This window comes from Phyllobates terribilis, unplaced genomic scaffold, assembly GCF_046119375.1.
Source record: "Phyllobates terribilis strain yellow unplaced genomic scaffold, ASM4611937v1 Scaffold_7__3_contigs__length_470593459, whole genome shotgun sequence".
Lineage (NCBI taxonomy): Eukaryota > Metazoa > Chordata > Amphibia > Anura > Dendrobatidae > Phyllobates > Phyllobates terribilis.
This window is the reverse complement of record NW_027362767.1, coordinates 173,767,503-173,783,693: the sequence shown is the minus strand read 5'-3', so window position 1 is coordinate 173,783,693 and position 16,191 is coordinate 173,767,503. Positions and strand designations below refer to the sequence as shown.

Here is a 16,191-nt window from a genome sequence, read left to right as displayed (position 1 = left end):
TGTTGCCCCTTCTTCTTCAAGACCTCTGTAATTCTCCCTGGCATGCTCTCAATCAACTTTTGGACCAAATTCTGACTGATAGCAGTCCATTCTTGCATAATCAATGCTTGTATTTTGCCTTAATTTGTTGGTTTTTGTTTGTCCACCCGTCTCTTGATGATTGACTACAAGTTCTCAATGGGATTAAGATCTGGGGAGTTTCCAGGCCATGGACCCAAAATCTCTATGTTTTGTTCCATAAGCCATTTAGTTATCACCTTTGCTTTATGGCAAGGTGCTCCATCATGCTGGAAAAGGCATTGTTGGGGGCCAAACTGCTCTTGGACAGTTGGGAGAAGTTGCTCTTGGAGGACATTCTGGTTCCATTCTTTATTCATGGCTGTGTTTTTAGGCAAGACTGTGAGTGAGCCGATTCCCTTGGCTGAGAAGCAACCCCACACATGAATGGTTTCAGGATGCTTTACAGTTGGCATGAGACAAGACTGGTGGTAGCGCTCACCTCTTCTTCTCCGAATAAGCTGTTTTCCAGATGTCCCAAACAATCGAAAAGGGGATTCATCAGAGAAAATGACTTTGCCCCAGTCCTCAGCAGTCCACTCCCTGTACCTTTTGCAGAATATCAGTCGGTCCCTGATGTTTTTTCTGGAGAGAAGTGGCTTCTTTGCTGCCCTCCTTGAAACCAGCCCTTGCTCAAAGAGTCTCCGCCTCACAGTGCGTGCAGAAGCACTCACACCAGCCTGCTGCCATTCCTGAGCAAGCTCGGCACTGCTGGTAGTCCGATCCCGCAGCTGAAACAGTTTTAAGATACGGTCCTGGCGCTTGCTGGTCTTTCTTGGGCGCCCTGGAGCCTTTTTGACAACAATGGAAGCTCTCTCCTTGAAGTTCTTGATGATGCGATAGATTGTTGACTGAGGTGCAATCTTTGTAGCTGCGATACTCTTCCCTGTTAGGCCATTTTTGTGCAGTGCAATGATGGCTGCACATGTTTCTTTAGAGATAACCATGGTTAACTGAAGAGAAACAATGATACCAAGAACCAGCCTCCTTTTAAAGTGTCCAGTGATGTCATTCTTACTTAATCATGACTGATTGATCGCCAGCCCTGTCCTCATCAACACCCACACCTGTGTTAATGGATCAATCACTAAAACGATGTTAGCTGCTCCTTTTAAGGCAGGACTGCAATGATGTTGAAATGTGTTTTGGGGGTTAAAGTTCATTTTCTGGGCAAATATTGACTTTGCAAGTACAGTAATTGCTGTTAAGCTGATCACTCTTTGACATTCAGGAGTATATGCAAATTGCCATTACAAAAAATGAAGCAGTAAACTTTGGAAAAATTACTATTTGTCTCATTCTCAATACTTTTGGCCATAACTGTAGAAGTATCACCAGAGAGCTGGTACACATTTTCTCCGGTCTGCCAAAGGAGATCCTGACAGACCAGGGAACTCCATTTATGTCGAAGGTGATGAGAGAATTGTGTAAGGCCCTCCAAATTACAAAACTCCGAACGTCTGTATACCACCCGACTGATAGAACGATTCAACAAGACCTTAAAGTCGATGTTAAGGAAAGTTGTGGAGAAGGATGGGCGAGACTGGGATTGCCTGCTGCCGTACCTGCTGTTCTCCATTAGGGAAGTTCCCCAGAGCTCTACAGGGTTCTCGCCGCTTGAACTGCTATACGAACGACACGGGGACCTCTGGACATGGCAAAGGAAACCTGGGAAGCAGAGGTTACACCCCACCGGAGTGTCATCAAGCATGTGGCCCAAATGCAGGACCAGTTTCAAAGGGTAATGCCAATCATGAAGGAGAGCTTTCTACAGGCACAAGAAGCCAGGCAAGGGTCTACAATCGGGCCGCAAGGCTGTGACAATTCAGCCCTGGAGATCTGGTGTTGGTGTTGATACCCACAGTCGAGAGTAAGTTTCTGGCTAAGTGGCAAGGACCATACGAAGTAGTTGAGAAGCTGTGTGAAGTCAACTACAAGGTCCACCAGGCGGGTAGAAGGAAGCCGTACCAGATCTACCACATCAACTTACTGAAGCAGTGGCGAGACAGGGAGCCAGTGGAAGCTCCATCCCTAGGGGCAAATCCTGAAGCCAGGGTAGAGGACATTACAGTGGCAGAGACACTGTCACCGGCCCAGAAACAACAGTACCGAGAACTCTTGCAGAGAAACCGAGACCTGTTCTCAGAATTGCCCGGATGTACGCAAGTTGTGGAGCATGATATCCTGACGGAACCGCACGTATGGGTGAACCAAAGGCCGTATCGAATTCCCGAAGCCCGCCTTGAGGTGATCTACAAGGAGGTGAGGAGAATGATGAGCCTGGGCGCTATCAAGGAATCTAAGGCTATGTGCCCACGATGCAGAAATGCTCCAGATTTTTCCTGAGCGTTTCTGCATCTCCCTGGCAGAAAAAACACATGCTGATTTTACATGCGTTTTTTCTGCCACGAATAAGCGTTTATCAAGCGTTTTTAGCATGCGATTTCGCATGCTTTTGTCAAACGCTTTTCCAAGCGATTTTAGCATCACTTGGAAAAGTGCTTGAAAGTTGGTCACACAATATAAATCCATGCACCCGGCATGGATTTATATTGTGTGACCAACATAATGTTAAAAAAAGAATTAGAACGTAAAAAATAACTTTATACTCACCTTTCCGGCGGCCTCGGTCTGCTCCCGGCGTCGCTGCTGGCTCCATGGCGGGTACCAGTAATGTAAAAGGACCTTCCATGACGTTAGCGGTCATGTGATAGGTCACGCGACCGTTGGCGGTCGCGTGACCTGTCACATGACCGCTGACGTCATGGAAGGTCCTTTTACATTACCGGTATCCGCCACGGAGCCAGCAGCGATGCCAGGAGCAGAGCGGGGGCCATCGGAAGGTGAGTATATGGTTATTTTTTATTTAAATTATTTTTTTACTTACAGGTACTATGGTACCCGGGTCTGGAGGACAGTCTCCTCTTCTCCAGACCCAGGTACCATCCGCGCATTAATCGCATAAGATCCGCATTACTACATGTGATGCGGATCATATGCGATCCAATGCAGTCAATGGCGGCAATTTCTCAGCGAAATTGCACTAGAATTGGTCTTGCTGCAGTTTTTACCGCAATGCGAATTCGACACGGAAATTTCCGCACGATGCGCACAGCACATGCAGATTTGCAGACCTATTACAAGCGACTTTAATGCGTTTTCGCCGCGAAAATACGCCGCAAAAACGCATTAAAATCGCTTTGTGTGCATATAGCCTAAGAGCGGCTGGTCCAGCCCGATTGTTCTTGTGCCTAAGACGGACGGAGAATGGCGGTTCGGCAACGATTACCGGAAGCTAAACGACGTGTCCAAGTTTGACGCCTACCCGATGCCCCAGGTCGATGAGCTTATTGAGAGGCTGGGGCCTGCCAGGTACATCACTACCCTGGACCTAACAAAAGGGTACTGCCAGATTCGCCTGGCCCCAGGGGCCAAGGAGAACACGGCCTTCTCTACACCCTACGGGTGTTTTCAATACACTAGGATGCCATTCGGGCTACAGGAAGCCCCAGCTACCTTCCAGAGGGGCCATGGACCGGATTCTGGGCTCACATTAAAAATACGCTGCCGCTTACTTGGACGACATCGTGATTTTCAGCCCAGATTGGGGAACCCACCTGCAGAGGGTCCAGGCAGTATTGGAGGCATTGAGAAACGCCGGGTTTACCATCAACCCAAGAAAATGCGCCATAGGAAAGGAAGAGCCAAAATACTTGCGCTACGTGGTTGGAAGGGGCAAAATAAAACCGCAAATGAACAAGGTGGAGGCAATCCAGAATTGCCCACAACCAGCCTCCAAGAAACAGGTACAGGCCTTTCTGGGTATCATGGGGTATTATTGGCTGTTTATCCCGAATTTCGCCACAATAGTGGCACCCCTAACCGACTTATTTAGACCTACGAAGACGGTGATGGCTAATTGGTCTTTTGAGGCAGAGATAGCGTTCCAGGAGCTGAAACGTGCCCTTTGTAACAGCATGTCTTGATAGCACCTGACTTTCAGAAAGAATTTGTGCTTCCGACGGACGCCTCAGACGTCGGCATAGGAGAAGTCTTATCGCAGGAGGTAATTGGGGAAGAACACCCCATTCTGTACTTGAGCAGAAGACTCTCAGCCTGCGAAAATAATTATGCAGTCGTGGAAAAGGAGTGCCTGGCCATCAAGTGGGTGGTTGATACCCTTATGTACTAAATATTAGGCCACAAATTCAGACTGGTCTCAGACCATGCTCCCTGAGATGAACTAGTTAACGGATGGGGAAAAAAATGCCCAGGTGACCAGGTGGTTCCTGGTCCTCCAGGACTTTAGTTTTTTGGTAGAGCACAGGCCCGGGAAACTGAATGCTAATGCCGATACCCTGCCCAGACTTCCCTGTCTAGTGAGTGAAGGTGCCAATACCCCCGGTTTGGGCAGGGGGGGGGGTGATATGTGACAAAGTCACTGGTATTATGTCAGAAGGGAGGTATGTGTCACTGAGACTCTTAGCCTCAGTGATATAATAATAATAATCTTTATTTAAATAGCACCAACATATTCCGCAGCGCTTTACAATTCAGAGGTTCATATACAACAGTCATAAGTAACATAGCTAAAGATAATACAATAATTAAAGCAAAAATAATGACGACCCTGCTCGTAAGAGCTTACAATCTACAATGTGTTGGGGGTGACACAAAGTACAGGGGCTTATTTACAAGGATGGTCCAGCCATCTTGAGGGAATGAGGGATAGATAAGGGCTGTATGAGCTCATCACCAGCCAGTATCTGTAGTGCTTTTGGATGCGGTGGAGTTTGGTGGAGACTTAGGCTATGTGCCCACGTAGCAGATTTGATGCAGAGCGTTTTTGCCTCTCTCTGGCAGAAAAAAACGCATGCAGATTTACATGCGTTTTTTCTGCCAGAGAGAAGCGTTTTTTCAGCGTTTTCACATGCGTTTTTTCAAGCACTTTTCCAAGCGATTTTGAGCATCACTTGGAAAAGTGCTTGACAAGTTGATCACACAATATAAATCCATGCAACTGGCAAGGATTTATAATGTGTGAACAACTTAGATGCTTTAAATGCAGCATCTATAGTAAAAAAAAAAGAATTAAAACGTTAAAAATAAAAAAAAAACTGTATATTCACCTCTCTGGCGGCCCCCAGTCTGCTCTCCGGTCTCCTCCGGTCTGCTCCCGGCCACGTCTTCTCTCTTCAGCGTCCCGCAGTGTACTGTCAGGACTTGCGGTGACATAATTTAGTCAGCTGATGGTCACGCGACCATCACCTGACCGCTGACGTCAGCGGTCGTGTGACCATCAGCTGACTAAATGACGTCACCACAGGTCCTGAAAGTACACTGCGGGACGCTGAAGAGAGAAGACGCGGCCGGGAGCAGAGAAGAGGAGACCGGAGAGCAGACCGGGGGCCGCCGGAGAGGTGAATATACAGGTTTTGTTTATTTTTAACTTTTTTATTTCTTTTTTTTCACCGCGTGGTAGCCGGGATGAAGAGGAATTGTAGTCTCGTCTTCATCCCAGGTACCACACGCACCGCGATTACGCTGCAGCGTAATCGTGGTAGAAATGGTCATGCTGCGTTTTGCAAAGCAATGCGAATTCGGCGCGCAAATTAGCGCATCATGTGCACAGCACATCCGAATTCACATTGCTTTGCATGTCAGACTGATTTACAAGCGTTTTCGCGGCCGTAAAAACGCTACAAAAACGCTACGTGGGCACATAGCCTTATGTTTGAAGAAATAATGAATGGGCTGTAATAATATAAAGCACTTTGATTTGGGAACGTGATAGGTCGCCCTAAACAGGTGTGTGAAAACATGCAAGTTCTCCTGCACAAGTAGGTGCAGAGAGAGTTAATAGAACCACATATACAAGGGAATGTTTTCAGTGGATAACGAAGTGCGGGAGGGACGTTATCCACCATCCTTCCAGTCAGGTGAGTGTCTGGGCTTTAAATAGCCAGCCCTGACACTCAGGTGTGTTCAGTACCTGGGGAACTTTTGCTCCAGGAAGGAGCTAGCACGGGGTGTGCTGAACCTGTGTGTGGCTAATTGTGAGTGGCCAGACCTTGGCCGAGATACGGACTGTGCTGCAAGTTTTGTATTTTGCTTTGTCTCTTTAGCCGAATGGGCTGTGTTTTCTTTATGGACTCCAGGGTGGTTTCTGACTGCTAAATAAACTAACCCGAAAATTTAAAGAGATAGTATCCTGTGTTTTACCTTTATATACAGCCGAGCTTGTCGCAATACCACAGTATACATAGCATTATTTCACAGGGAAGTCTGGCTCACTACAAGAGGGACCCACTGGGAATCTAAGATGCCTGTGTCCATATGGTCAGACCTGGCAGATTCCTAGTAGGCCACTCCCGTTGTGAGCAGGGCTAACCTGTGAAATATTGCTTTTCTTACATCTGGCATGATGTAACATGTATGTAGGACATTGTGTGCCAAATCAGCAGTTTAGGAGCCCTTGAGCATGCGTGCCGTAGGCCCTAGGCATCGCTGCTGGAGTAAGGTGTGGCTATCCTGTGGTTTTTCAGACTGCTGCTATATCTAATTTTATCATCGCAGGGTGTCCACTAATGTACAGCACATAATGCCTGAATGTTCACCATTAATCATGTCTCTGGGGTTGTCCAGGACCTTAACATTGTTGGCATATCCTTAGAATAAGCCAATGTCTGATTGGTGGGGGTGCAGCACCTGGCATCCCCTAACGAAGGCCATAGTCGAAACGCCTATTAGAAGCGGGTTCCACGATGTAGTAAAAAGTTGGTAAATATGGAAGTTCATTGTTTAGGTTACTTGTGTTTTCAACTAGCAATAACATGCAAAATATGTTTAGATAACATTGTGTATGGAGGAAGGGGGGCCCGGACACATTGCTTGCACAGGAGCCCCTGTCCGTTCCTGATGCTGGAATTGTTTTTTTAATAAGTGGAAAGTCAAAGTATACGGACTAATGGTCTACAGCATGCTCAACTATTGACATAGATCTCTTGGCCCCCAAGTACTTCTCTGCTGCAAATGGGGAACACAGAATCCCAGCTCTTGGTATCATGTACAGACCATTAGTCATACAGTACTCCCACCTATCAAACATTATGGCAGATCCCATCCATATGGTATGAATTTACCTTCTATTGGCTTTTGACTCTCATACGGTTCCATATAACCGGTGTCTTCTATGTCTTCATGGTCAAGATGATTGTTTTTCATATCGAATGGATTTGAATAATCCGTTACTCCGGGGACCTGTAATAACAACATCATAGCAATACAATAAAAAATGTAGTAACTTGTACAATATACTTAAACTAAGTTAGTGATAAACTGGTAAAATGCAGAGAAGAGTCTACCTGCAAGGAGGAAAGGAAACAGTAGGAGAGAGTAGAAGCCACTAATATGGCAGATTGGTGTAGGCTTTTCTCAAGAGATGTGTTTTCCGGTTAATGAATATGAGAATAAAACGCTGGAACAGCTCACATATCCATATCACTTACAATTGGGAAGTATCACTTTAAATGAGAAAATAAACCAGAATTTGTACAATGACCAGAAAAAAAACAGTTAACATGGTACTCAGTTACAATGGTTTGCATATGTGGACAAGAGAGAGGCTGAAAACATAGCAGCACTCACCACTGGTAACTTAAAACAGCATCCTTATTGAAGGAACATGCACCCCATGTGTACATGAGAAAGCATAAAGGAGCCACAGCTTTTTCTTATGAAACATGCTTCTTCTGGCTTTTTCAGCCTTTCTCTTGTCCACATGAGTTTTCAGGTTGCTTTTGAAGACTTTTTGGTTAGGTGAGCTGCAGTGACTTTTTTATTAGTAGGAGCATTGCTCTGACTTTTTATTAGTAGGAACGCTGCTGCGACTTTCTGGTTAGTAGGAGGACTGCTGTGACTTTTTGGCTAGTAAGAGTGCTGGTGTGACTTTTTGGTTAGTAGGAGCTCTGTGGTGACTTTTTGGGTAGTAGAAGTGCTGCTGTGACTTTTTGGTTAGCAGAAGTCCTGCGGTGACTTTTTAGGTAGAAGTGCTGCCATAACTTTTTGATTGATAGGAGTGCAGCTGTGACTTTTTGGTTAGTAAAAAATGCTGCTGTGACTTTTTGGTTAGTAGAAGTGCTGCTGTGACTGTTTGGTTAGTAGAAGTGCTGCTGTGACTGTTTGGTTAGTAGAAGTGCTGGTGTGACATTTTGGTTAGTAGCAGTGCTGCTGTGACTTTTTGATTGGTAGGAGTGCTGCTGTGACTTTTTAGTTAGGAGCACTGTTGTGACTTTTTGGTTAGTAAAAGCGCTGCTATGGATTTTTGGTTAGTAGAAATGCTGCTGTGTCTTATTGACTAGTAGGAGTGGTGGTGAAACTTTTTGATTAGTAATTGTGCTGCTATATCTGAGCGGAACTGCAGTGACTAGTGTGGGTTGCTTTGAGTACTTTGGAAATGTTTGGGGGAGTAGAGGAGATTGCTTCTACTACAAAAGATGGTGTAACTACCAAAGAAAGCTCTCGTCTGCTGTGAAAGTCAAAGAAACAAGTCTCCATTTAGCAGAACCGATCATTTTGACACCTTAGATGTAATGATAATCATCTGCACACTGACCTTTGCTCCCACATTCTCTTCCGACCCGACGCGTAGTTTCCTTATACATTCTGACGGTTCCACCTTGATAAGACGATGTCTAGGAGATACTATGGTAAGCTGCATCTCCTCCAGCCTGGCTTGGGATCCTTTGTCATTGCCTTTGTCTTCATAGGGGTCCTCAAAATCTAAGTTCTTTTGAGCTCTGTAAGCACGGAGGATTTCACTTTCTGTATAGTCTGGCTTGGGAGGTTGTGGTGGAGACCTCTTACTCCCAAAATGTAGGTAATCTTTCAACCACCTTGCCATTAGAGCCCTGGGTGTAAAAGGAAAGAATTAAAGTTAGGACTGACATTAAGCGGTATTCTGGTCAGACTGCTGAACAACGCCAGTCCATCAAACGACTTCTCCAGGGGAATCTTGGGTTTTCTGGTCAAGCATGTTCTCTTCATTCTGGAGCCCTTAACAACTACACATCTTTTGGCAACTACTGATTAAAATTTAGAAATACACGGAAATCAACCGTAAACCTTGCCACTCAGGGCCCCATCCCCTGTTCAATTAATTAGATTATGGCTAGGCTATGTTCCTGTTATTGATCCGGCATTGTTCTGCTACATGATGGTTCAAAACAAGATTTCTCATCGGCTTTATTTTTTCCAGTGTTATAGTAGTAGTTTTCTTTGTAGGGAAAATTTGGGTTTTGAAATTTTTTAAGATGTATAATCCCTTTCCACAAAATGGTAGTGGTTAGTTATCAGGCATGGGGATATAGCTGTAGGTATGCTGGTGGTGGTCACTTTTTTTTAATTATCATTTATGTTTTTTGCAGTTCATTATTATTAATATTATTAGTGTACATATCTTTGGGGTACATTTTAATGTGAAATTATTTTCTTATTGCTGTTTTACCATTATTACTGAAGAAGTGATAAGGTCTGCTAAGACCCAGCAGCCTCTATAGAAATCAAGCACATTGATTTAATCAGCGGCACTACGGCTTCTTGACTTGTATACACAATGCTCATCAAGCGAAGAATAGATAGTGAACAGGAAGGCAGGAATGTTTAAAAAAAACATCACTGCCTTCTTTGTGCAGAGTCAGAGACAGACCACTTTTAAGGGGATGAGTAGGACATATTAGTCCCAGTAAGCCTCCTCTTCTGTTATTTTTTGGAGTTGTGATGATTTATATTGGTATCATTTTGAGGTCAATACGACATTCTGATACCTTTTGATTCCATTATTTTGGGGAGGTGAAGTCACATAAAAAATACAGATTCTGCAATTTCAATTTTTTTTTCCATTTTTCAAAAAATTATGGAATCACCGGGCTCGGAGGATGTTCATTCAGTTGTTTAATGATGAAAAAAAGCAGATCACAGACATGGCACAAAACTAAAGTCATTTCAAATGGCAACTTTAGGGCTTTAAGAAACACTAAAAGAAATCAAGATAAAAAATGTGGTACTCAGTAAGGGTAATTTTTTTCAGACCAAGCAGAGGGAAAAAATGATGGAATCACTCAATTCTGAGGAAAAAAATATGGAATCATGAAAAAAAAAAACACACAAAAGAACACTCCAATACATCACTAGTATTTTGTTGCACCACCTCTGGCTTTAATAACAGCTTGCAGTCTCTGAGGCATGAACTTAATAAGTGACAAACAGTACTCTTCATCAATCTGGCTCCAACTTTCTCTTATTGCTGTTGCCAGATAAGCTTGGAAGGTTGGAGCCTTGTCATGGACTATTTTCTTGAACTTCCACCGAAGATTTTCAATTGGATTGAGATCCGGACTATTTGCAGGCCATGACATTGACCTTATGTGTCTTCTTTCAATGAATGTTTTCACAGTTTTTGTTCTATGGCAGGATGCATTATCATCTTGAAAAATGATGTCATCATCCCGAAACATCCTTTCAGCAATTCCACTACAGAAACGCTTAAACACTTGGTAGAAGGTCTGCCATGTTCCCCAATGATAATCCACATCTGCTGTGCACATCCTGTGGAAATTTCCGCTGCGGATTATCATTGCGGAAAAATCTGCAGCACTACCAATTATTTTGCGGAATCGCGGCATTTTCACCCCCATTGACTTGCATTGGACCGCATGATATCTGCATCACTACATCTGAAGATGTGGATTTCATGCGATTCGATGTGCGGATGGTACCCGGGTGTGGAGGACAGGAGACTCTCCTCCGGACCCGGGTACCATAGTACCTGTAAAAAAAAGAATAAAATAAAAAATATACATTATACTTACATTCTGATGGCCCCCGGTGTCCTTAGTGATGCTCCCTGGCTTGCCGACAGCTCGCAATGGTCTGAAAAGGACCTGCCACAACGTCATTTAGTCATGTGACGTCGGCAGTTGCGTGACCCGTCACATGACTAAATGACGTCATGGCAGGTTCTTTTAGTCCATCGCGAGCTGCCGGCAAGCCAAGACGCATCGCTAAGGACACCGGGGGCCATCAGAAGGTAAGTATAATGTATATTTTTTATTTTTTACCATTCTTTTACCGTCAAGTTGTTAAGCACTTTCCAAGTGATGCTAAAATCGCTTGGAAAGCGCTTGTTAACCCGCATGCGGAAATGCATGTGAAGAACGCTTCACATCCGCTTGTCCATGGCAGGAAAAACGCATGTACAATCCGCATGTACAATCCGCATGTACAATCTGCATGTACAATCCGCATGTACAATCCGCATGTACAATCTGCATGTACAATCCGCATGCGTTTTTTCTGCCTGGGAGAAGCAGAAACGCTCAGGAAAAATCCGGAGCATTTCTGCATCGTGGGCACATAGCCTTACTGAGTACCACATTTTTAATCTTGATTTCTTTTAGTGTTTCTTAAAGCCATAAAGTTGCCATTTAAAATGACTTTAGTTTTGTGCCATGTCTGTGATCTGTTTTTTTTCAACATTAAACAACTGAATGAACATCCTCCGAGCCCGGTGCTTCCATAATTTTTGCCAGGGGTTGTATTTTCCTAGTGTTTTCCCCAGTTTGGCGTGGGATAAGAATTATAATATTTTATTTGTTCACATGGTTACCCATGTTCGTTTTGGTATCGCCACTAAATTAGAGGAGAGATTAACATTTTATATATACTCTATATATTTTTTCATTTATATATATTGATATTCTACATTTTGGATTCGCCCTCCTAGAGGACTTCAACCTAAGATCAATTGTGCAATACTGTAATATCCCAGTGTATTGCAAAATTTCCAATCTCCTATGAAGCTCAGCCAGAAGCTGGGCTTCATAGGTGTACAAATATGGCAGACACGGGGGGCTCTATCTATAAGCTACACTATCAATGATATTTGATAACCCCTGCACTTTTCAATTATGTTATGCAAGTACCCATGAGGAAGAGACACCACCTCTTTAATGCCACTGTCACAACCGACTAGAGGGTTATTTGGACCCCATTATGATCTGCATACAAAACTGGTGACTGAATGAATTCATCCCACTCTACCTGGTAGGTAGCCGATATATAATAAGGACATAAGCTGCTCAGCGTCACGTTTGCTTTACTCAACTATCTATGTCATGTTTCCTTTTGTTCGGCCATTGATTAGAAGAATCAATAATTCCCATTTATAACAATAACTATTTAATGTCTACATGTAGCAGAATAAACCAAACCACAATAGCCAAGGGACCAGTGCACCGTACCGGAGGGAGCAGCTTGCGCCGTCATTACCATTGTGACCATTACTAATGCATTTTTTTTAAGGCAACTGATTCAGATGCAAAAAATGTCATTATCTCAAGCCATGATGACTGTGACCCCGTAATGACCCACCACTAAACCAAGGCTGCTTCCATCCATCACAAATGCGCCTGGTAGACTGATCACCCATAATGAATGCTTTACCGTCAGAGGACGTCGGCCCCACAACTGCACAGATTACTGTCAAAAGTGACGTGATTATCATCTATGTCATCCACACCGCCTTCCCACACATCTACCACGTCTGCATACGTCTCACTTTCCACTGGTACAGTGAACCTGCCGCCAGGTCAAAAGTGGCCAGTTTTTGCTGTTATTTTCTTCCCGCCGCCCCTCTGAGTATTTTAGTTTTTGGTGTTTTTTTTAAAATCCCCCGTACAGTTCCTAAGGGATGGGCCTTTTAATGTAGTGCAAATTTTTATGGACTTTACAAGGGGATTTGATTCAGAGCAGCCGGCACACAAATGAGGGAGAAAGCAGGATGCTGCTGTTAAACAGGTGATAGAAAGAGAAATTTGTATGGAGAGGAATTGGGGGGAAAGATCTTCGAAAAGTGAGGGTTCAAACATTTCTGGAGAGTAGACTCTGCAGCCATGGTCTTGGTCAGATAAAGGAGAAACGAGAGTGAAATACCTCTAGTAAAAGAAAAAATTGTTACCTGCAAGATGCAACTACTTTTGGCCATGGCCATAAATCCCTTATTTAGGCAATCAGTGAGATCCCCATTTATCCAACTGGTAGACTAGAAGACCCTTTAGGTCACTGGTGGAGTTAATGTGTGGTCATGATGTGGAGGTATTATACAGCCCCTGTACTTTACAGATTTTACTGAGTTCAGGGAAAAAGGAATCTCAGAATTATTCTACCCGATGAAGAGCAGCCACATCCTCTGCTCATTTTGCTATTCTAATAACTATACATGGATGGAGCAGATGTACAGGAGAGCAATGCAAAGCCTATGTTTAACCCTCCACGTAACAAAACTGTAGGGTCATGCGGAAGAAGCTGCCGAGATCTTGTCTCAACTATGATGCCTAACACATGTGCTCCCCTAAATTCAATAACGTTTATTCACTCCAGAAAACTTTAAAGACAATTGAAAAACGTAGACTTAAAAATGAAAAAACAAATGCTACATATAAAATAACACGGTACATAAAGCAAAAGCAAAAACTAAAAGTAAAAAAGCCATTAAATTACAAAACACAAACGCTACATAAAATTGGCATTATTAAAAATATTAAATATAAGATATTATAAAATAGTATAGGTCAAATGAAATAAAATAATTACATGTAAGATATAAAAATAAGTACAAATATTAAAGAAAATTATACATAAAATACATCTATAGATTGGACAGTAAATGTGAAAAAAATATGAATAAAAAGGAAAAAACATTCCAATTAAGTATGAAAAATGTCATCCAAAATGTAACAATGTCGGATATAAAATATTATAAAATATACAGTAAATGTAAAATAGTTTTAAAAATATGAAATCTAAAATGAAAAATAATTACAAATGTTAATATATAAAATGACAGAAAATGTAAAATATTAAGTATCAAGTAAAATGTAAAATATATAATGTGTAAAAAAACTAAATATATTTTAATTAAAAAATATATATTTTCTTAATTTAAAAATAATTACAAATGTTAACTAATAAAAAAGACATGCAACTTGTAAAAGAAATATTATTTAATACTGTAAAATAGACAGTAAAAGTGAAAAATTAAAAAAATGAAACATAAAATCAAAGAATTTATGACAAACATTAGATATGAAAAAAGACACGTAAAACGTAAAAATATTAAGAATATAATATAGCTTAAAATGAAAAATCTATAACAAAAAAAGCTAAAAACTATTAAACATGATTAAAAAATAAATAAAAAAAAGAAAAACAATTACAAATATTAAATATAAAAAAGATTAAATAATACAAAATTGAAAAAATATTAAGGATCAAATAAAATGTAAAATAAAAATTATATAATAAAAAGAAAATAAACAATTTTAAAATAAAAATAAATACAAAATAAAGACAATTGGTAAATATAAAACGTACATAAAATGTTAAAAAAAACATTCCAAGTGTATACTAATCAGCAAGAAAATAAATTATTAAGTACAGCAGAAGTTAGTAAAATGGATATTAATGAAAACCTAGCCTTACCCTGCCACTTTAGACAACGGAAACTTTTGTTGTTTCTGCTTCGCGGACCACTATTATGCTAGTAGAGGACCACCGGCATACTCTTGTCTGTGTAAGTGGCTGAAATATTTAATATTTTTATCAATTTAATCATGCCATCATGTAATATTAAACAGGTAAAATAAAAAGTAGAAGATGAGACATACACAATCCCTTTTTGGGTAAGTTTTAGAAATGGGCTGAAAAGTTGTCGGACTATAAGTCACAGCATGACAGAGCCGATCCAGCTGGACACAGACGAGCCATAGTCACAGGTTGGCCAGCTCTGCTCCATCCAGTATCATATTGCTGGGAGTAGACCAGTATTGTCCACATCACACAAAGGATACAGGGAGTGGGAGAGACTGGGAGTGAGGGAAATGCAAATAGATTTATTGCAACTCTCCTAAGTTGGAGGAGAGTGCAGCCCGCAGCCATGTGCCAACCCAATAACCCAACACAACTTCACCTGGCAATGACTGGTCCCTCTGCCCACATAAAGTCGCTTCTTGCTGTGGTTGCTGGAGGATGGAGGAGGTGGCAGATGAGGAGGGGAGGAGGGTCCGTCCTGGCTCCTTGTGAAACTACTCCAGGGGGAGACAAGAAAGTCTGGATCTGATTGCAGGAATACAAAGCCCTGCACAAGGGTGGGAGGTATATGAGGTGGGGGAGAAGGAGAGTGGAGGGAGGTGAGAGATGGGGGGAAGCCATACAGCCCTCCATTGTGTCCAGACAAGACTCAAACTCCTGGTGATTCCATAGAAAAGTAATTATTATATAACGCAGCGTAGCCCTTTAATTAAAGATCTCTTTATTATCGATGGAACTCAACGTAAATGTAGAAATTTACTCCGGATTTGGCTGATAATAACAACGTTTAGAAATAATTAATCTGCATGAGACAAGCACAAAAATGCTATGTGGGTGTTAAAATATAAGACATGTTGAAATGGAAATCTGAAAAAAAAATATGGATAGATAGAGATGGGAGGATAGATGGGAGGGTAGATGGGAGGATAAATGGGATGATTGATGGGAGGATAGATGGAAGGATAGATGGGAGGATAAATGGAAAGGTAGAAGGAAAGGTAGATGGGAGGGTAGATGGGAGGATAGATGGGAGGATAAATGGAAAGGTAGATGGAAGGGTAGATGGGAGGGTAGATGGGAGGATAGATGGGAGGATAAATGGAAAGGTAGATGGAAGGGTAGATGGGAGGGTAGATGGGAGGATAGATGGAAAGGTAGATGGAAAGCTAGATGGAAGGATAGATGGAAGGATAGATGGGAGGTTAGATGGGAGGATAGATGGAAGTATAGATGGGAGGATAGATAGAAAGATAGATGGAAGGACAGATGGACAGGTAGATGGGAGGATAGATGAAAGGATAGATGGGAGGATAGATGGGACGATAGATGGAAAGGTAGATGGAAGGATAGATGGAGGGACAGATGGAAAGGTAGATGGGAGGATCAATGGGAGGATAGATGGGAGGATAGATGGAAAGGTAGATGCGTGGATAGATGGAAAGGTAGATGGAAGGATAGATGGGAGGATAGATGGAAGGATAGATGAGC

General features: G+C 42.3%; 1 protein-coding gene across 2 annotated transcripts in view; it reads right to left on the bottom strand.

The window, feature by feature from the left end:
* Positions 1–15,214, bottom strand: part of LOC141153036 (SH2 domain-containing adapter protein D-like) — a 40,875-nt gene extending 25,661 nt beyond the window's left edge. Inside the window, exons 1-4 of one of the 2 annotated variants that reach the window (XM_073637712.1) lie at positions 15,083–15,214; positions 14,596–14,694; positions 8,672–8,966; positions 7,200–7,317 (exon numbers count right to left, since the gene is read on the bottom strand). In XM_073637712.1, coding sequence (XP_073493813.1) covers positions 7,200–7,317; positions 8,672–8,959 — 406 coding nt within the window. In that variant the 5' untranslated portion in view covers positions 8,960–8,966; positions 14,596–14,694; positions 15,083–15,214. The remainder of the gene's footprint in view (positions 1–7,199; positions 7,318–8,671; positions 8,967–14,595; positions 14,695–15,082) is intronic. The other variant, XM_073637711.1, reaches the window with a different exon arrangement.
* Between the last annotated feature and the right edge of the window lie 977 nt (positions 15,215–16,191).